Source organism: Propithecus coquereli, unplaced genomic scaffold, assembly GCF_000956105.1.
Source record: "Propithecus coquereli isolate 6110/MARCELLA unplaced genomic scaffold, Pcoq_1.0 Scaffold18, whole genome shotgun sequence".
Taxonomy (NCBI): Eukaryota; Metazoa; Chordata; class Mammalia; order Primates; family Indriidae; genus Propithecus; species Propithecus coquereli.
The window spans coordinates 1211506-1230624 of NW_012142745.1; the positions used below are offsets into that span (position 1 = coordinate 1211506).

Here is a 19119-nt window from a genome sequence, read left to right on the forward strand (position 1 = left end):
TAACCATAGTTTTGTTGAAGGTTTTCGGAGGAGACAAAAGACTCAGAAAATGATATGACTTAAACCTGTTGGTGTGAACTACAGGATCAACCTTTTTTTATGGAGCTTACTGTGTCCAGATTATTTCAGATAATCTATTTTCCTGTCCCTCAGTCAGTATGACAGTATGACAATGTGGTAGGTGGCCATCCCATAGCTTTTATGTTACAGGCCTAATTGTATCACGAACACTGAGTCTCTTGGCCTCAATTCCAAATTCCCAGAAAAGAATCTGGCCAAATGCAGCAGATGCTCCTGAGGCCCTGTGGCCACATCTGCTGGGCCCATCTCTGACTTTAGCTACTGCTATAGTGGACAGCTCCTGTGAGCCCTGATGGCTTCTACCTCAAAGCCCAGCCTTGGTATTTCTGCCTCAGGGATTTTTCTAAAGCCATCATAGTTCAATCAACTTGCACACAAGTGTGACAGGCACATGGGAGGACATAGCGCAGGGCTTGGCAGATGACCCAAGTCAAGGCAATTGGGTACAGAGTTTAGATTAGAGCTCTGCTTGACGAACCAGGAAAGACAGTTTTAATTTCCACTGGCCTTAGCACCGTGAGGATGGAAAAGCAGACACAGGGGAAACGAAGCTAAGAGTTGGAGATAAAGGGGAAGATGGAGAGAGAGGGAGAGATTGACTCTTCATTTCCAACTGCAGCCTGGCTTATCTCTCTATTTTGGAGGATACTACTCAACTCTGAGCTTATTTCACCTGTTTGCTTGTCCCGTGCCCAGAATTACAGGATGATAAGAGTGCGACCAACTCCACTCATGAGGGGCCAGAGGCATGTGAAAAGCAAAACGTGCTGAAGCTGGAAGGTCTCAACCTGGAGCTCCTTAAGGTAAAAGGAAGACATCGATCTAATGACTTCCATGCTTCATTCAAGAAATATTTCATAAGCACTGGGAATATTCTAGGCTAATGCTTTTTAAAGTATGGTACATGGGCAATCTCTGTCAGAAATCCTTCAGGTGCTTCCTACTGAATTAGAAGCTCCAGGGCCGAGGAATCTGCATTTTAAACCAGCTCTGTAGGTGATTTCGATTCACACTCAAATCTGAGAAACACCGTTCTAGGCACTGTTAGGTGCTAGGCCCTAACACAGAACAAGGTAGACGTGGTCCCTAACGTCCCAGCATATTCCCAGCTGATTACAATGAGGTGATATGGGTGTTAAACAGAAGCAGGGCGATCACATAGCACCAGGTGCGCCTAGCTCAGACCCAGGAGGGCATCAAAGCTGAAATCTGGAGGAAGGATCTGCAACTGTGGAGAGAAATCTATATAGCAGAGAAATATAGGAGTTGCCAGCTCGCGGAGAGTAAGTGGTCATGAAAGAAATGGCCGGGGGGAGGGTGTAGAGTGAGAAGAACCGAATTGTGAAAGACCCCAACCACTCTAGCCCTCCATCCCCAAGATATCCTTCCTCCCTTTCGCTGACCCTCTCGCTCGTCCCCGAGGCCTCAGAGACCCTTCGTGGAGCCACGTCCGCACCCAGAATCGCGGAGCTGCGCAAGGCCACCCACTCGTCTTGGGACAGGCATTCAGCTCCCCGCCTCCCGGAGCGGGGAAAGGCGGGGCTCGGCTCCGCCGGGACGCCCCCTCCAGCTGCCCGGCGACTGCGCGGGGCGCGCCCGCCTTGCGTGATGACGTCAGCGCGCCCGCGCGCGCCGAGGGAGGAGTGGGAGCCGTGGGCCGGCAGGCGCTGAGGCTCCGGTAACCCGGGCTGGGCGGGGGAGCGGAAGGGGCGGGGCAGGGCGACCCTCAGAGTGCCGAGTCGCGGTCCGGACCCAGAGCGGGAGCCCTGGAGACGCTCAGCACTCGCTTCTTCTCCCCGCAGGCCCCGCCCGGTCTGGCGATGGAGTTTCCGGACCTCGGGGCTCACTGTTCCGAGCCGAGCTGTCAGCGCTTGGGTGAGGGGCGGAGCACGCGGGGGGCGGGGCCGAGCGGAAAGGGGCTTGGAACCGCAGGTGGAGCGAGGAGGGGGCTCCCCGGGGCTGGAAATGCCAGAGAAGGGCGGGGCTCGAAGTCGGGGAAGGCGGCTGAGGGGGCGTGGCCAAGGAGATGCTAGACTAGGGCAGGGACGCAGTGTGTTGCAAACAGGGCTGTGTTTTCCTTCCTCTGAGTGAAAGGTCCCGGTGGACCTGCAATTTGACCAACTCCCTGCAGATTTTCTGCCGCTCAAGTGCGATGCCTGCTCTGGCATCTTCTGCGCAGACCATGTGGCCTACGCCCAGCATCACTGTGGATCTGCTTACCAAAAGGTGAGGGGGCGATCCTGAGAGTAAAAGCGGGCAGATGGAGGATTCATGCAGAATCCTCAAAATCTGTCTGCCTCACATTTCGTGTCCGTTATTGTCTTTCTGAGGTTCAGTCAGTGCTGGGGAACATGGTTTTCTTGGGTGTTTGTGGGTCATATCCAAGTTCTTTCAGGACTAGAGATTTGTTGGACTGGGAGTGGGCCACAGACTGACCCCATCCCCTGACTGTAGGATATCCAGGTTCCTGTATGCCCCCTCTGTAATGTGCCTGTGCCTGTGGCCAGAGGGGAGCCCCCTGACCGCGCTGTGGGGGAGCACATTGACAGAGACTGCCGCTCTGATCCAGCTCAGCAAAAACGTAAGGTAAGCATTGCAGGGGTCAGCCGTGACCCCGCTGGGCCTACGGATGCCTCGAAAGCTAAACAGCTAATTCCTGTGATGGGGCTGGAAAAGGCAGTCGGAGTCTTGGCAGAGACAAATCTTCCCGCTTCACCTCAGATCTTCACCAATAAGTGTGAGCGCTCTGGCTGCCGACAGCGGGAAATGATGAAACTGACCTGTGAACGCTGTGGCCGAAACTTCTGCATCAAGCACCGTCACCCACTGGACCACGATTGCTCCGGGGAGGGGCACCCAACCAGCCGGGCAGGGTAACTGCACTGACCCTCTGCTTGCCTTTGGGATCATCCTATCCTTTTGGAACTGACTCAGCTCCTATAATTGCAAGTTGGGAAGCTTCAACCCTATTCCTGCTGGCATCCTTTTCAAGTGCATGTTTTTCCAGACTGTTTGGAGGAACTCCCTCCCCTCCACTTCCTGGGTAAGATTTGTTGTTGGAGGCATGCCAAGAGTGTCTCTCCCCTACAGACTTGCTGCCATCTCCAGAGCACAAGGTCTGGTTTCTACAAGCACCGTCCCCAGCCCAAGTCGGACCTTGCCTTCCTGTACCTCTCCCAGCAGGTAGGCCTGCCTGTTTGTCCTCTCCTCCCTTTTTTCCCTTCAGATCTCTGACTGCAACCTCTTAAATGTCTGCCATAGAGCCACAACCCAGTCTCCACCCCGGACAGTCCCTCCAGTGATTGCTTTGCAGAATGGCCTGGTGAGTTGGGCGGAGGTTGGATAGACAGAGGCAAACACAGAGAGAGTAAAGTCCAAGGAAACTGGTCTTCTTTTTCCCTTTGCAGAGTGAGGATGAGGCTCTGCAACGAGCTCTGGAAATGTCCCTGGCAGAGACCAAACCCCAGGTTCCAAGGTATCTACTCTCTGGTGAAAGAGAGAGGGTAGACTGTGGGCAAGGGCTCAGTTTGGAGGGAGGGAGGTGGGACCACTCTGACCCAATGCAAAATAATCATTGGCAACTTTGGCTCAAAATTAAGATGAACTGTATGACCTTTGACAAGTTCTTTAACCCACAGGGCCTTCATTTCCTCTATAAAATAGGGACAATACTAATACCCACCTTGCAGGTTTGCTATGAAGATTGAGATAATGGCCAGCATCATGATGCCTAACACACACTGACCAGATGGTCAACATTTTAGATCTTACTGCCATCCAACTTAAGCTGTCCCCCTCTCCTCCCCCCACCCCTCCCCAGTTCTCAGGAGGAAGAAGACCTAGCTTTAGCACAAGCTCTGTCAGCCAGTGAGGCAGAATACCAACGGCAGCAGGTATGAGGATGGCATAAAGATGGGGACCTGTGCTGAGGCAGTAAGAAGTGGGGATTCTGGGGGTGGAGGTTCTTCTAAGTGTTGGAGAGCTTTGGAATGGTGGGTGTCCTTTTGTTTTCAGTATGACTCCAGCCCATGCTGAGCTGAGCTCTGAAATGAGGGCTGTCTCCTCATTTCCTTGACGTTGTACCCTGTCTTCCCCTCCTTCCCCTCTCCTTGCTCCAGGCCCAGAGCCGCAGCTTGAAGCCGTCCAACTGCAGCCTGTGCTAGGGCCCTGGGCTGGGGAGGGAGGCTCAGCTGAGGAGGACTGTGGCCCTCATACCTCTAGGGTACACAGGGAGAGGAGGCCCGGAGCAGCAGAGACAAGCAGGAGTAATGCGGAGGTGGCCTCCAGGGAGCCTGTGGAAGGCCCTGCTAGCATTCCAGCTGCATGGGAGAGCGGCTAGCACCTGTCCCTGGTAGGGCCCTCAGTGGCTATGGCCAGGCCCCATCCTCAAACCCCTTCATCATGTCATCCCCCTAATGCTGGGGCTGCCCCCACATGTAGGGGGCAGGGAGGGGCCTGGAAAAAAATAAAGGATCTTGGCAGTCAATAAGACACGCAAGTGGTGTGTTTGTTTCTCTTCTCCAACCCAAAACAGAAAAGTCTTGTCAAGAATGCTCACCCGATGTAAGGGTAGAGGCCCACTGCGATACCCCACACCACAAAGCCACAGTGATCCTCACACAGTCCATACTTTTATTTTCCCAAAACGGGCTTTTCTGAAAGGTCCCTTTCCCTCACTATACCTAACACCAAACCCTAAGACCAAGGTGAAATAAGCCAGGGAAAAGGGATATAGCTTATTCCCCTCTGAGAAGGATTTGGCCACAACTTTTGTCACCGTGCCATTTTCTGGGGCTTAGTGTCTTCAGAGACTCCTTCCTTTCCCTGCTGCTGCAGCTGCCACATGTCAGCGTACACCCCGCCTCGGGACAGCAGAGCCTCGTGCCTGGGGCAAGGAGGAAAGTGTAAGCCCCAACCATCACTTTTACTTCAAGGGTCCTTGCCTCCAGCCCACAGAGAGGACAGAGGAGAAAGGCAGGGGAGATCCCCTCCAGAAGCCCTGGCCCCACTCATCCCGCCTGTCTCTTACTGTCCTCTCTCCACAATGCAGCCGTCCTTGATGACGAGGATCTGGTCAGCGCTGACCACAGTTGAGAGCCTGAAAGGTCAGATCAGTTACGTACTACCCCACCAAAGTGGGCCCACGCTGCCAGCTGCCCCGGTCCTGTAGTCCTGTACCTGTGTGCAACTACGATGGTGGTGCGGTTGGCGCAGACTTTGGCCAAAGAAGCCTGGATGGCCCTCTCGTTAGATGTATCCAGCGCTGATGTTGCCTGCAGAGAGGGTCTGGGTAAAACTGCTTCTGCCACTCAAAACCCCCAGTGGAAGGAGGATGCAGGCTGCTAGCTGAGGCCTCAGGAATACACAAGAATTGGGCTTGAGAACTGTCAAGTGTTTCTGCGAAACATGGATTCGTGGTATCCGTCCTGGGGGGAAATAGTGCCCAGCAGGAATGGCTTGGGCATGCACAGGAGGAAGGAGGGGAGAAGGTTGCCCGGGACTCACCTCATCCAGCAGAATGATGTTTGGAGCCTTGAGAATGGTGCGGGCGATGGCGACACGCTGTTTCTCCCCGCCACTCAGCTTCAGTCCGCGCTCGCCCACCTGTGTCTTGTACCCTGTGGATATTACCCACAGCCCTCAAGTCACACACCAGAGACATGGTTTCTGTGACCAGATGGACAAGGAAGGGATGGACAGGGGTCAGAGGGATTAACAGGATGACACTGGGAAGGGGAGGGGACTCTGCAGAGGAACCTCACCTTCAGGGAAAGCCATAATGGCGTCATGGATGCCTGCAGCTTGAGCAGCAGCCTCGACCTCATCATTCCCAGCTGTGACACGGCCGTAGCGGATATTGTTGGCGATGGTGTCATTGAAGAGGACGGTGTCCTGGGGCACGACTCCGATATGAGACCGGAGAGAGATCTGGGTCACCTGGGCCGAAAGACCACACACCCTGCCCTGTAAGATCTGCCCCTACGGCCTGGGAGGATGGGCTGGCAGGAAGCCCATGGGATAAGAGACCTTGGGTAAGAATCCCGCCATCACCACCCCAAATCGTAATGCGTGGGCAAACCATTCAACCTCTCTGTTTCCCCATCTATAGAAAAGATATATATGCTTTCTCTACCTGCTTCACCAGACTGCTGCAGAAGATCTTTGTACTTTGTACAGTACCATACAAATCATTCACAGGACTGCTTTCCTTGTGTGACTACAGGTTATATGGTACTAGAAGGCCCCAGCTTTTTGCACGGTTGACATCTCCTACTCTCTCTGGATACCCAACCTTTTACTGTTCTTCCACACACAGACCCCTAAATAACAGTCTTCTCCCAAGCAACCTTACCTGTGAAATGTCCTGCCCATCTATTCGGATACAGCCAGAGTTGATGTCATAGAAGCGAAACAGCAGGCGTAAAATTGTGCTCTTCCCTGCCCCAGATGGGCCCACCTGTTGCATTGGAAACAGAAAGGGAAATTCTCAGGCCCACTGGCTTTTAAGGCGCCCTCTCCAAGAGGCCACCAATGTCCATGAAAACTGCAGCATTCAATCCTGTTGCCCATGATGACAAGGCTCTCTGACTCCACAGCCCCAGGTGAAGAGCCACTGAATAAGGGAAGCTTGAGGAACCTGAGCCAAGTGGCTGGGTCTCTTCTCACCAGGGCTAGTGTCTGACCAGGCATCACAGTGAAGGAGACATCCTGCAGGGTCTCCCGCCTGCAAGGAAGCACGGGCACAGTCAGCAGGCCCCTTCCATCACCAGAGCTGCTACGGGGCCCTGCCCCTCCCCTGTCCAGGCTCTCGTCCCCAGCAGTGGTGGGCTGAGAAGCAGACTCAGAGCAGGCGAGGGACAGGAAGGCAGTGTGCAAACGGACCACAGGAAAGGAAAGAAGGCAAAGAGGGAGGGCTCACCCATCAGTGTAGCTGAAGTGCACATTTTCAAACTCAATCTGGCCTTTCTGAAAGTGAAGGGGCCCTGCCCCAGGAACGTCCTTCACCTGGAAGAGTGCCACCCATGTGTGCTGCCATTATCGGCCTGGCATTCTCTAGGCACAAGAAATACCACACAGCTCCCCACCCCACACCCCACTCCTCTCTCTTCACTCACTTCTGTCTCCTCGTTCAGCAGGTCAAACATGTTCTCCATGTCAATGAAGTTGGTCTGGATCATCCTGCAAGAAGGATGCTGGTTGGGGCTCCTCTGAGTAGCCAGGAAATAGCAATGCACCCCGGACAGGTGAGGGCCAGGGGTCAGGTTACCTGTAGTAGGTGCCAAACCAGTTGAGGGGCATGTACAGCTGGATGATGTAGGTGCCAAAGAGCACAAAGTCCCCCACCTGTGGAAATCCAGGTAAGATGACCACATCACAGGGGGCCTGCAGGCTGTTCTTCCTGTCACCCTGCCCACTTCCCACCCAAGAGCCTGGTGGCCCAAACATAGGCCTCAGGCCCCTCTTCCCTGTCCCCCACTCTTTTGTTCATGATCCTGCCTCACCTGGAGCTTCTGCTCAGTGACAAAATACGCACAAAGCAGAGAGCCAGCGAGGAGCCCGAGTCCAATCACCAAGTTCTGAGTCTGATTTAGTACAACCAGTGAAGCGCTTGACTTCCATTCCAAACCCTGAGGGCAGTAACACAGGGGGGAGGAATGTCCCATACACACTGACCACCACCACACCCACACCTGAGCAGGCACCTTCAACTTCACCACCCGAATTCTGCTCCGGGCCCTGGCAACTCCCCCCAGCCAGCTCAGTGCTCTCAGGACGCCTCACTGAGCATCCTCACCTGAAATTTGATGATGGCCTCTCGATAGCGTTCCACTTCATAACCCTCGGCATTGTAATACTTCACCTGATGAATTCAAAACCACTGTTTGGCATGGGTACTGCACATGGCACTCAGATCACTCCCTCCAGACCCCCAGTCCCTCCTGCCTGATTTCAAACACCACACACAAATATCACACACCCCAGCTCCTCCTTAGCCCCAGGGGTCCCAGCCACACTCCTCTACATCTCTATGCGTCACACCACCGCCACCAGGGCCCATTACCGTCTCGAAGTTTAGCAGAGAGTCCACAGCTCGTGCCCGGGTAGCATTCTCCTGTGTGTTCATAGCCCGGCGAAACTTGGCTCTCCACTCAGTGACCACAATGGTCAGGGCTGGAGAGTGACAGGAGGAGGGGGAGGGAGAAGAGGACATCACCCCAACAGTAGAGACCAAACGTGAATGTCCACTACCTGCCAGGCATACAGCGAACCTGCACTAGAGCCCAGGGACCCAGATTCCAGGGGAGAGAGCCTTGAGCTTGCTGAGGGAAGGAGCCGCATCCAAGACATCTTTGCAGCCTGCACAAAGCTTCATGTGCAGAAAATGCTTGTGGTGAACACATGAAGACAAGCTGCATCTTGTCACATAAATGAGGTTCCTCCTTGACCTGCATCCACAGCGAGGACCTAATGTGACAAAGATGCCCTTCCCTGGCCCTCCACCTAGGTTAAAGTTCAACTTGACAGAGGAAGAGACCCACCCATCACATCAGGAGCAGTAGGAGCCCGTTCAAGTGCACCAACCTTCCACCACCTTCCAAAGGTGGGTCACCTGATTAGGAGCATAGTTTCTGCCCAACGGATGACAGTTCAGGGAGCTGGCATCACCCAGTGGTATTACTCACAGAGGTAAAGACTCATGCACAGGAACACAATGAGGCCAAACCAGGCGTTGAAGAACATGCTGAAGTAGATGATGCCGATGATGATGTCAGCCAACGTGGGGATGATGCTGAATACCAGGTAGCTAGGAGGTAGAGTCAAGCGACAAAGAAAGGCTCAGGGGCTCAGACCCAGCAACCCTGGCTCTAGGAGTTTCAGTGTAGTGTTTTGTTTTCAACAACAACAAACTGGAACCAATCTAAACTGATTCCACCCTCAAGAGGGGGATAACTAAATCAACCATAGCATGCCCAACTACAGAATTCTCTGTATGGATTATAAGGAATGAGGAGATCTTCATGTACAGGTGAAAATATATCTCCATAATGTTTTGTTAATAAAGCAACACTGAGAATGACGCCCATGTCATCTGTTTTAGGAAAAACCTCCACAATACCCCACATATAGTATGTACGTAAACATACAAAAAAGCAGAACTCAACATACTAAACAGAGTGGGAAGCTCTGGAGAAGTGAGTGAAGTTCAAAAGAGATTTGCTCTCTGTGTTATTTGGTTCATTGTGAGAGCAGGTGTACGATAATCCCGTAATTAGAAAAACACTGATGTTGGAGGGGCAGCTCCTCAGGCTCGGTGTATTCTCCTCCTGCCATCCCTGCCTCTCCAGCCCCACCCTCCCACGAGCCTTTCCCCTGGGGTGGCACCTTAGCAGCCCTGTGACACTGGACGTGCCCCGGTCCACGATCCGCAGCACCTCGCCTGTGCGCCTCCCCAGGTGCCAGCGCAGCGAGAGCTCGTGCAGGTGGGAGAAGAGGCGCAGCTCCACCCGCCGCGATGTGAACTGCTGAACCCGGATCCACAGGAACGTGCGCAGGTTGCTCACGAAGCCTGGGGGAAGCCAGGGGAGGCCTCAGTAGGGCTTGAGGGCTGAGGGACATCAGCTCAGCACTAAGCTGTGAAAGACCTGAGAGCACAAGGGCGCCTGGGAGAGGAATGCTCCAAGAGGCATGATGGTAGGGGATGCCTGTAGGAGGAGCCGACACCAAGCAGCATCAGCGCAGAGTCCCTCATACCTGTGCTGCCAGTGCCACCCCCCTGGAGGAACTTGAGAAAGACATAGGTGGTAACAGTCCAGGCCAGGGAGCTCCAAGGTGCCTTCTGGGTCAGCAAGTTCACTGTAGAGAAAACGAGTGAGAGCCGACTTATGGCACTCAGGACTGTCTTCAGGCAAAACTGCCCCAGACTCTTTCTGATCACCCAGTTCCCAACTCTGTCCCACCTCCCTAAGTAAGGACCACCCCAGACACCAGGCCAGTGGTCCCCAACGGACTGGTTTCATGGAAGGCAATTTTTCCACAGCTGGGGGGAGTGGGGGATAGTGAGCGGCTGTAAATACAGATGAAGCTTGCTCACCCACCGCTCACCTCCTGCTGTGTGGCCCAGTTCCTAACAAGCCACAGACTGTTACCAATCTGCAGCCCAGGGGTTGGGGGCCACAGCACCAGGCCATTGAAGGACCAGCATACACTGAGCTGGCACTCCTTCTTCCCCTCACCAGTGTCCCTGTAGAAGATGGGCACCAACACGTTGAGTGCCCGTTCCAACCCCATGAGCCCCAGGCAGATGAGCACAACCAGCTGCAGAGCTGGACTCTCCCGAGGCCACAGGTAGCCACTCAGTAGGCGGAGCTTCCTGCCAAGGTCTCGCCAGGTAGACCCTTGGTCTGTTGAATGAACCTAGGATAGTGAAACACACAGGGGAGGGGAGCTCAGAAACCAAAAAGCACACTAGCCAGAAACCCTCTAGGGAAAACGTATGGGGTTACAGCTCCAAGGTATCTTAGTCCCATAAGTGATACCTGATGGGGTCAGAAAAGCTAATATGTCACAAACTGAGATTTGGAAAAGTAGTAATTCGTTATGTGGGGAAGGAATGATGACAGGGAATGAAATCAAGATAGATCCAGGATTCAGAAAGTGAGGTATACCGGGCTCCTTTCTGCATCTCGGTCCTCTTCATAAACCTGCAAGGTGTAGGACTGGGGACGAAGCCCAGGGGCCCAGAGACCCAGGACAAACAGCCCTCCAGAGACGACATATCGCAGCACCCACAGGCTAAACTGAACCTAGAATGAAACATATATAGGGGTACAATAAGCAGCAATGGGGGCCAAAGAGAGTATCACCAAGGGCCAAAATCCATTGTATTACTACTAATAACAGGGCTGGGGACTGGTGTAGGGAACACACCCAGCTCCTCAGTAGGAGGAGCCTTTAAGCACTTAAAGGCTTAAAAAAAAAAAAAACCCACAGTGACTCAGCACAGACACACCCCACCAGCTGGCTATCAGCTCCCAGCCTGCATTGACTTCTCCTATTCCTTTTTCTTAGAGGCATCCCAAGAATGGAGCCAGTATAACCAGACATGCAGTACTTCTTCCCAAGCCCTGCCATCAAATGCTTCCCCTCTACCCACAAGGTCCCTCACCTGCTGGCCCAAGTCCGCCCTTGCCCACCACCACTGCGGGCTGTTCCAAGACACCAGGGCCAAGTTCTCGGCTGCAAACGCCACAGTCCAGAGGAGCAAGAGACCCGGGCTGTGCCTCAACTTGATCCAGATGCCCATTGCCAGTCTCTGCCGTGCCTGGCTCCGTTCCACGACGAGCAGCCACAGACCACAGGCGCTGGCCAGACTCTCCAGTACGGAGGCCAGCAGTAGGTAGCTTGGCAGCCGGGCCCCCTGGGCAGTGCCCACCCGGCCAGCCAGACGGGCTAGGGGCAGCGCCACCTGAAGTACGGCCAGAAGCAGCTGCAGCACGTAGGGAGCGACACGAGGGCCGGCCCCCAAAGGCAGCGGGTCGGCGCCAGCGGGCTGCTCCCGACGCTTGCAGGGAAGAGCCAGCACCAAGGCCAGAGCCCCTAGGGTCATCAGCGTGGAGGGCACGAGTGTGAAGAAGAAGCAGGGACTCAGGCCATGCTGCACCCAGGCCGGCCCCACCGGCCCTTCGGCCTCGCAGTAGTTGCCCACAGTCGCCATGGCAGTGCGTGGACGCCGGCCGAGGCTGCGGGCACTGTGGAACCGGAGAATCGGACCGACAACTAGGGGAGGGGAGCGGGAGCCGGGCCGTCTAGGGTCATGGAGCCGCTGGGCGCTAAGCCGCGGGGGTCGCGGGTGGGACGCACGTGGACCCGGCCTCACCGCCCACTCGCCTCGCGCACGCGCGCCGTCACGCACTCACGCAGGGCACGTACGCCGTCTCCGCCAGTCCCTCCCGGCTGGCAGCCGGGGACCCTCCTGCCAACTCCAGGCCCACAGGAATGCACGGCGCGGACTGGCGCCTCTCTCCCGCTGCAGCCCCGCCCACTAGGCCGCCCCCAACCCCTAACCAGGGTGCCCATTGGCCAGATGTCTCCGAAGGGGCGGGGCAATGGTGCACGGGAGGAAGGCAAATTAGAGGGGCAGAGCCGGCTTGGTCACGTGGCCAGGGCGGGAAATCTGACAGCGCGATGGGCTGGAGGCCTTGACCTCCACGAACAGTGGGTCGGAAATGGCCCTTCCGCCATCTGGCTAACTCGGTATAGGCGAGCGACAAAAATTAGACCTATTTTCTTCCAGATCCCTACCCAGTCCTCAGGCACCCGGGGAATCACTCCTCTTATTCCCAGGATCCTAGCCGCGTGAGACAAGAAGCAGCAGCGACCTGGTCAAAGTCCCTTCTTTATTGAGGGTTATCAAGCTGTACACAGTCCCCACCCAGCTCCGCTGTGAGTTGGGGCAGCGTAGTTCACTCTCCCAAAGCGGACTGAAGCTGGGTGAGGGGTGGGGCAGAGAGTAGGAGCCAAGTCCCAGCATGCATTGCGGCAGCACAAAGCCTCGGGCAAGCCCATGGCCCTTCCATAGCCCTCCAGGGGACAGCGAGATTCGAGGTATGGGCTACAGCTCTCTTGCTGGGATGCAGACAGCAGAGGTCACTCCAGCCCTGTCCGTCCCATGTGCAGAGGTGGTGAGGGGTACAATAAGCAGCAATGGGGGCCCAGGAAAGCCTCAGTCTCCCTGGGGCCCATCCTAAAAGTTGGAGAGGGCAGCAAAGACTTTCCATTCTGCTCCTGCAGGATGACCTTCTTTCTTAGTGTCAAAAGAGGGGAGCTGGGAGCAAAGGCCTCCACCCCAACGCAAAGCAAAAGCCAAACAGAAGGGGAGCAAGAGAACAGAATGGGAGCAAGCAGCACACACATGCCAGTGATGTGCAGGAAGCAGAACAGATGAGCTGGCTGCAGAACTGGGCGAGAACTGGGGGTGAGGTAAGGGCCACAGCCTGAGCTGCTCGTAGGCTATTTAGGGAGGGGGTAGACTGCAGGGTTTGAGGCCCAACCTCCCCATTCCACAGTTGGCACAGGTTCTCCCTGCTTGGCAGCTTCTGCGGTGGGCAGCCCTCTGGAGACTTGCAGGGATGGGTGCAAAGGTGGCAGTACTGGGGCTGGGCTGGGGACCAGTTTCTAGCACCACACTCTGAGCCAAGGGGGTCCTGGGGATGAGGCTAAAGTCCTGTGTGCCCCTGGTTCCTAGGCCCCAAATTCCTCTTCTGGGGCTGTGGCAAGCCCAGTGTTGGCACCTCCGTTGGCCAGGCACGGACACACAAACACCACACACGTGGAGCCAGGCAACACTCAGAGGAGCCCTCCTATGGCAGGCATATGGGATGGCAGGGCAGCAGTGGCCTCCATCCTGGGGCATAGGGATCCTCCTCAGCCTTGTCTATACCTGTGGAGGGAAAATGGTTGATAATGGAGATAGTCTTCGGCTATCTGATTGCCCATAGAAGCCTGGAAATAAGGGAAAAGGAAATCTCGATTCTTGGGGAGGTAAGTGAAGGAAAAATCATGCTGTGGAACCAAGCAGTTGAGGGAAGACAGGGGAGGGTATTTTGGATTTTTTCTCCATCACAAACTGTCTCTGAAAGGGGAGTGTAGTTTGGAGGGGAGGGGGCAGTATCTCTGTGCTACGGGCGGTGTCGGGGGGAGGGCATACCTTCCTTCACATGAAAACCTGTTACCTCAGCCTGGAAGTTACTATTTCCAGCAGTTATTCTTGTCTAGAAGAGCCCTAGAGCCCTTACCTTGTGCACCTGAGGGGGAAGCTCGTCCTCTGAGCCCTCCTCGGGCACGGGCTCAGGGTGCCTTGATGCTGACTGCCCATCTTCAGCCCACCCTCCAAGAGGCAGCCGAGAGAAGTGAGAGGGAGCCCGGGGCACTGTGCCAGGATCTAGAGAGACAAGCAAACATACTCTTAGAAGAAACACAAATAGCCATGAGGAAAAGAGTTGGGGGTTGCTCTGGCGTTAGTCTTTGGACCCGGTCCCTCTGACCTCTTTCCTCCCCTAGAGAGACCCCAGAAGAACCACCCTTCCCTGAAGGCTCTATTTCCTCCTGTACCCCCACTGGATACCTGTAATGCCCCCATAGCGCCTCTGGAAGCCCCCGTGCAGGGCGGTGGTCTCAGGAGCTCCAGGTCGGGGTGCTGCACAGGGATAGCTGGCAGAGCGGGGGATAGGTTGGGGGGCCCGGGCACCCTCTGCCCCCTCTTCAGGGGCACTCTCCCCACTCTCATCACTCTCGCGGCGGTGCCACACATGCCGCTCAGGCTCAGCCTGGGCCTGCTGCTTGTGGAGCTGGAGAAGTGTGGGGGGGTGATCATTAGTAGGGGGACAGAAAGATGTATGTCTGAAACAGCTGCCCCCCACCAAGATATCAGCCAGTTCCCACTTATACCCCCTCACCTAGAATCCTTGACCCAGAGCACCTGTCCTGTTAAAAGTGTGTAACATACATCTCACGCTTTACAGGTTACATTCTCAGCAGATCCCTGGAAAAAGCCTGTGCGTTACAGGTTGTAATGGCTCTCATTTTACCTCTCCATTTGATTTAAGAACAAACTGATTGAGGGTCTAAGTGCCAGGCACTCTTTTAGGTGCTGGGAATGCAGCAGTAAACAAAATAGACAAAAATGCCAGCTCTTGTGGGACTTATATGCTGGTGGGGGTGTTTATTAAACAAATAAATTTTTAAAAAGCGCAATGTCAGATGGTGCTAAATGCTATGGAGAAAAATGGAACAGAAAGATTCAGGAGGATGGGCAAGGGAGGCTTTTACTGAGAGTGGTCAGAGAAAGTCTCAGGAAAAAGGTAACTGCAGAGACCCAAAAAAGCAGGGAGCCATCTGCATATCTCAGGGAATTCTAGGCAGGGGAAACTACGAGTGTGTGAAGGCCTGGGATGAGATACGCTTGGCTAAAAAGGATATTAAGAAGGCATATATAGGCTGGGTGCGGTGGCTCACACCTGTAATCCTAGCACTCTGGGAGGCCGAAGTGGGTAGATCGTTTGAGCTCAGGAGTTTGAGACCAGCCTGAGCAAGAGTGAGACCCTGTCTCTACTAAAAAGAGAAAGAAATTAGCTGGACAATTAAAAAAAATATATAGAAAAAATTAGCTGGGCATGGTGGCACATGCCTGTAGTCCCAGCTACTCGGGAGGCTGAGGCAGGAGGATCACTTGAGCCCAGGAGCTGGAGGTTGCTGTGAGCTAGGCTGATGCCGCGGCACTCTAGCCCAGGCAACAGAGAGACTCTATCTCAAAAAAAAAAAAAAAAGGTATATATAAAAATGGAGATCGCACAGCAGGTAAATGGCAGAGAAGTGGCTGGAACCCTGGACTTGCTTCTCTGTATCTAAAACCCTCTAACCTGTATGTCAGCTGCCCACTCACCTGGTGCATATAGAGAGCGTGCAGGCTCATCTCGGTGGATGCGTATTCCGACAGCACCAGGCTCTGCAGCTGTCCTTCCCACACACTGCTCCCGGAGCTGGCTGTCCTGGCATCCACCCTGTCCCTCCCAGCACAGACAGACAGTAGTTGTCAACATTTCTGAGACCCACACAAGTTGCTGGGGGCTACTGTCATGCCCTCCCATCTTGGCCCACCTTTACTCACCCAGAGCCTGTCATGGTGCTGGGAGCCCGGCCTGTGGGGGCCTGCCCAGGCTGCAGAGGGGAGAAGGAGCGCAGGGCAGAGGCAACTTCAGCCCTGTGCCTGGAGCCCTGCAGGTCTCTGGGTAGTGGGGGGCCCCGGCAGGATGAGCCCGCTACCACATTTGCAATAAGGCTCAGTGGCTATGAAAGAAAGGGGTGGGTAAAATTCTCAGGGCAGGAGGCTGGCCTCCAGGTCCCTCAGTATTCTGAATCTCAGGATCCAATGGCACATACTGAAAAGACAGAAGGAAAACCTTCCACCCCATGCCCGTCCTCACCTCCCAGCTCCTGCCCATCATGTCCCAGTCCCCAGGAACACACCTCAGACTCAGACTGTAAGGACTGGATGGATGTAAAGAGAGCATTTTCAGGGAGCAGACCCCCTTGGGCAAGGCCAGCAGCTGCTCCGTCCCGTTGAACCTGCTCCTTGAGGAAGCCTAGGAAGGCTGTGCTCTCACGTGGTGGCTGCCAGCCAGGGTTGGTAATGGCAAAGTGCATGAGTGACAACTCTGTCTTCCCATCTTCAGCTTGCTGGTACACTGACGCCTCTGTCTGCCCACCGGATAGCCACTGCAAAAGGGAGACCACAGTAAGCAGGCCTGTCCTCTTACAGGAACCCTTCCTATACCTTTCCTGTTACGGGGGAGGCCTTGCCCCTGGAGGACAGAGACTTGTTGTATCTTGTCCAGGGACCCCAGTGCCTACTCCGGGAGTGGCCACATGCTGGCCAGTTGCCTTTCTCAAGGAAGCTTGGCCAAGGGTACAAATTAAAGCTGAAATCCAGCTCGAGCTCCCAAGCAGTGTGTCCCTCGTATAAGACTGCCTTTTTGTGACTTGTTGGCTTAGAAGGGATGCATTTTTTCAGTTTACCCAAAGATACTGTATGTGCCAGCATTATCCCTGGCCACTTGTCCTGCCCCTCTGCCAGTACCTGGGGATGACCATGCTGGCGAACATCCATTTGAGCAAAGGAACAGGTATCTCCAACACCAACAACCTCCACGGTGAAATTGCGGAAGAAGTCTATAATCTCCAGGGCCCGTGGGCGCAGGCAGAAGATGAGGATGAGTGGTGTGACAATGGGGCTCAGCAACTCCTCCAAGATGAACACCTAAAAGGGAGGGGACCAAGGTCACAAGAGAGCAGGAGGGAGGCCAGCCCTCACCACCGAGCTACCGGCCAGTCTCTAGCAGGCCCTAACTCCAACTCCACTCACTGCCTTGTACTGGAAGAGCTGGGCAAACTCGTCCCGGGTCTGCGAGCGGTGGGCATTACCCTGCCAGTGGTCAGGCATGTAGTGGATGTGAGCGAGGATCACGCGGAGCAGCTGCTCAGGGCAGAACACCATGTGCTGGTCCGGGATAAAGGACCTAGTGGGATCAGGGTCATGGTGAGATGGAAGCTTTTCCCAGGAATGCTAGTCTGCTTGCTCCCACCTGCTGCTGCCTTGGCCTACCTGCACACAGTCACAGTGACCCCCAGGAGTGTGACGGTTGTGAGGACGTGTTCTACAGCCAACACATCTTCGTCATAGATGGTGAGGGCAATAAGCACAGCCAGGATGGAGCCAGCGAAGAAGGCTCCATTCTTGGCCAGCAGTGTCAACAGAGGTGACAAGAAACAATTCATGTACTTGGAGGCAGGCTTGTAGCCGCGGTTGAGACGGGACTGTAGCTCATGCTCTAGCTCGTTGAAGTGGCGGAGGTAGCAGCGGCCATAGAGGGACCAGCAGCGTGCTCCCAGGGCCCCTGGCTCCCGTTTCAGCACCTCAGCATAGCTGAAGAAGGCGTAGAGGATTTGCCAGATGAGGATGAGGGGGCATAACAGAAAGTTTGCGATGCCAATCCACAGGATGCGGTTGCTGAGGCGCTGGGCCAGCTCTAGCCGTTGCCCCCCACGTTTGTACTCAGCCTTGAGGCTCCATTCATTGAGAAACAGAGAGCCAGGTCCCCAGAAGAGGATCAGCTCAAAATTGTACTTGAGGCCACGGGTGAAGAAGACGACCTCCCCAAGGCCAGGCAGGCGGAAGCGCAGAGGCAGGAGGGATTTGTTAACCAGTGCCACCATGTAGTTCTGGAAACGGAGGATGCGGTGGTAGATGTCCAGCTCTGTCAGCTCACGTTTGTGGATGCAGATCTGGTGCTCTTTCTGGGTCTGCACAATCCGGGCCTGCACTTCCTGCCATGTGCAATATGGAAGAGCAGACTGTGGGGTGGGGAGGGAAGAGACAAGGTATGGAAAGTGGGGTTATTGCCTCGACACCTTCCTCTGCATGAGAGTGAGGCTCAGGGGTCGTGTGCTTAGCTAAGTGGAGCCTTTAAGGAGATGCTCCTTGACTTGCCAATGACATAAGGACACCTGATACCCACGAATACACCTATCCCTCCCATGATATCTTAGATGGTGGGCTAACTGCCCAACTTCCCAGTCTTACCATGGGGATGCGCAGAGCATGCAGGTAGAAGGAGTGGATCTCCCAGTAGCAGCAAATATTATAGATGAACTTGATAAGCCGGTGGATCCAAAAGACACCAGCAATGACTAGGATGGTGATAAGGGAACCATTTTCCTGAATCCTGGTGGGGAAAAAGAGGGGGAAGAGGTGGTGACCCTTGAGGAAGGAGTCTTGGCAGACATGCTACTGTCCTGAAGGATTCCACCAGGCTGAGCCTGAGTCTGTGTTCTTGGGTATGAGTTGCTGCCTCATACACTATTCCATTCCACATCTGCTAGCAGAACTACAGGCTCTAGTGTCCTCTGACCTGCAGCCCTTACCTGGCACTACAGACTGGGGCAGGCAGAAAGGCGTCTGGCAGAGTGACCTTGACGGGTTCAGTGGGGTGAAGACTGTGGTTCACCATCTTGTTGGCAAATAGGATGTCGTAGTCCACACAGCTGACCAGGAAGGTAGTGAAGGCAACCACAAAGAGGAACTGCCTGGGGAGTTGGGAAGAGAGGCGCAGTCTGAGAGTCAGAGAGGCACCAGTGAAATAAAATAGGAAAAGAGAAGAGTCTGGAAGTAGCAGAACAGGACTGGGAAAATGGAAGGGGCTGGAGAACTCCCAATGGGCTCTCTCTACTGCCAGCTCCACAGAACCTTCTCAGGCCCAAATCAGCTCCTATTTTTTTCTTAGCCTTTGTGCCACCAAATTAGCCTGCTTTCCTCACCCCATGGTAATCTCTGCCACCACTGGACTTTTTTTTAAATTTTTTTTTTGAGACAGAGTCTCACGCTATCGCCCTGGCTAGAGTGAGTGCCGTGGCGTTAGCCTAGCTCACAGCAACCTCAAACTCCTGGGCTCAAGCGATCCTCCTGCCTCAGCCTCCTAAGTA

The 19119-nt window shown here is 54.7% G+C and overlaps 3 protein-coding genes across 10 annotated transcripts in view; 1 reads left to right on the top strand and 2 right to left on the bottom strand.

Moving 5' to 3' along the window:
- The first annotated feature begins 1702 nt into the window (after window positions 1–1702).
- Window positions 1703–5185, top strand: ZFAND2B (zinc finger, AN1-type domain 2B). Of its 3 annotated transcripts, none has more exons than XM_012642516.1 (10): window positions 1703–1759; window positions 1884–1956; window positions 2213–2307; window positions 2536–2667; window positions 2803–2954; window positions 3172–3264; window positions 3343–3403; window positions 3489–3556; window positions 3902–3974; window positions 4200–4573. In XM_012642516.1, exons 2-10 carry the CDS (start codon window positions 1902–1904, stop codon window positions 4242–4244), a joined length of 774 nt encoding a protein of 257 aa, XP_012497970.1. In that variant the 5' UTR covers window positions 1703–1759; window positions 1884–1901; the 3' UTR covers window positions 4245–4573. The 3 variants fall into 3 exon arrangements, 2 of the variants coding, with proteins under 2 accessions (XP_012497970.1, XP_012497969.1); XM_012642515.1 differs by having other exon boundaries at window positions 4303–4552; XR_001137400.1 differs by adding an exon at window positions 5132–5185 and having other exon boundaries at window positions 1707–1956; window positions 4303–4432.
- On the bottom strand, window positions 4700–12114 carry ABCB6 (ATP-binding cassette, sub-family B (MDR/TAP), member 6 (Langereis blood group)). Its single transcript, XM_012642514.1, has 19 exons — window positions 11249–12114; window positions 10749–10886; window positions 10317–10497; window positions 9835–9936; window positions 9466–9649; window positions 8766–8887; window positions 8144–8253; window positions 7877–7942; window positions 7584–7709; window positions 7349–7425; window positions 7197–7260; window positions 7001–7086; window positions 6748–6805; window positions 6434–6538; window positions 5844–6018; window positions 5587–5699; window positions 5260–5354; window positions 5111–5179; window positions 4700–4966 (listed from the first exon to the last, which is right to left on the bottom strand). Exons 1-19 carry the CDS (start codon window positions 11795–11797, stop codon window positions 4855–4857), a joined length of 2532 nt encoding a protein of 843 aa, XP_012497968.1. The 5' UTR covers window positions 11798–12114; the 3' UTR covers window positions 4700–4854.
- A 347-nt stretch (window positions 12115–12461) lies between these two features.
- ATG9A (autophagy related 9A) overlaps window positions 12462–19119 on the bottom strand; it is a 10143-nt gene continuing 3485 nt past the window's right edge. For all 6 annotated transcript variants that reach the window (XM_012642517.1, XM_012642518.1, XM_012642522.1 and 3 more), the window contains 11 exons: window positions 18562–18723; window positions 18221–18362; window positions 17243–17991; window positions 17003–17156; window positions 16718–16897; window positions 16108–16356; window positions 15749–15927; window positions 15524–15641; window positions 14207–14429; window positions 13878–14023; window positions 12462–13522 (listed from right to left, as the gene is read on the bottom strand). In XM_012642517.1, coding sequence (XP_012497971.1) covers window positions 13517–13522; window positions 13878–14023; window positions 14207–14429; window positions 15524–15641; window positions 15749–15927; window positions 16108–16356; window positions 16718–16897; window positions 17003–17156; window positions 17243–17991; window positions 18221–18362; window positions 18562–18723 — 2308 coding nt within the window. In that variant the 3' untranslated portion in view covers window positions 12462–13516. The remainder of the gene's footprint in view (window positions 13523–13877; window positions 14024–14206; window positions 14430–15523; window positions 15642–15748; window positions 15928–16107; window positions 16357–16717; window positions 16898–17002; window positions 17157–17242; window positions 17992–18220; window positions 18363–18561; window positions 18724–19119) is intronic.

Coding starts and splice junctions, on each gene's coding strand:
- ZFAND2B (XM_012642515.1), top strand. CDS start 1,902: ATGGAGTTTCCGGACCTCGGGGCTCACTGTTCCGAGCCGAGCTGTCAG. Junction 3,265..3,342: donor TCCTGTACCTCTCCCAGCAG/GTAGGCCTGCCT, acceptor TGTCTGCCATAG/AGCCACAACCCAGTCTCCAC. Junction 3,557..3,901: donor ACCAAACCCCAGGTTCCAAG/GTATCTACTCTC, acceptor ACCCCTCCCCAG/TTCTCAGGAGGAAGAAGACC.
- ABCB6 (XM_012642514.1), bottom strand. CDS start 11,797: ATGGCGACTGTGGGCAACTACTGCGAGGCCGAAGGGCCGGTGGGGCCG. Junction 7,087..7,196: donor TGCTGAACGAGGAGACAGAA/GTGAGTGAAGAG, acceptor GCACTCTTCCAG/GTGAAGGACGTTCCTGGGGC. Junction 6,539..6,747: donor CTGGTCAGACACTAGCCCTG/GTGAGAAGAGAC, acceptor CCAATGCAACAG/GTGGGCCCATCTGGGGCAGG.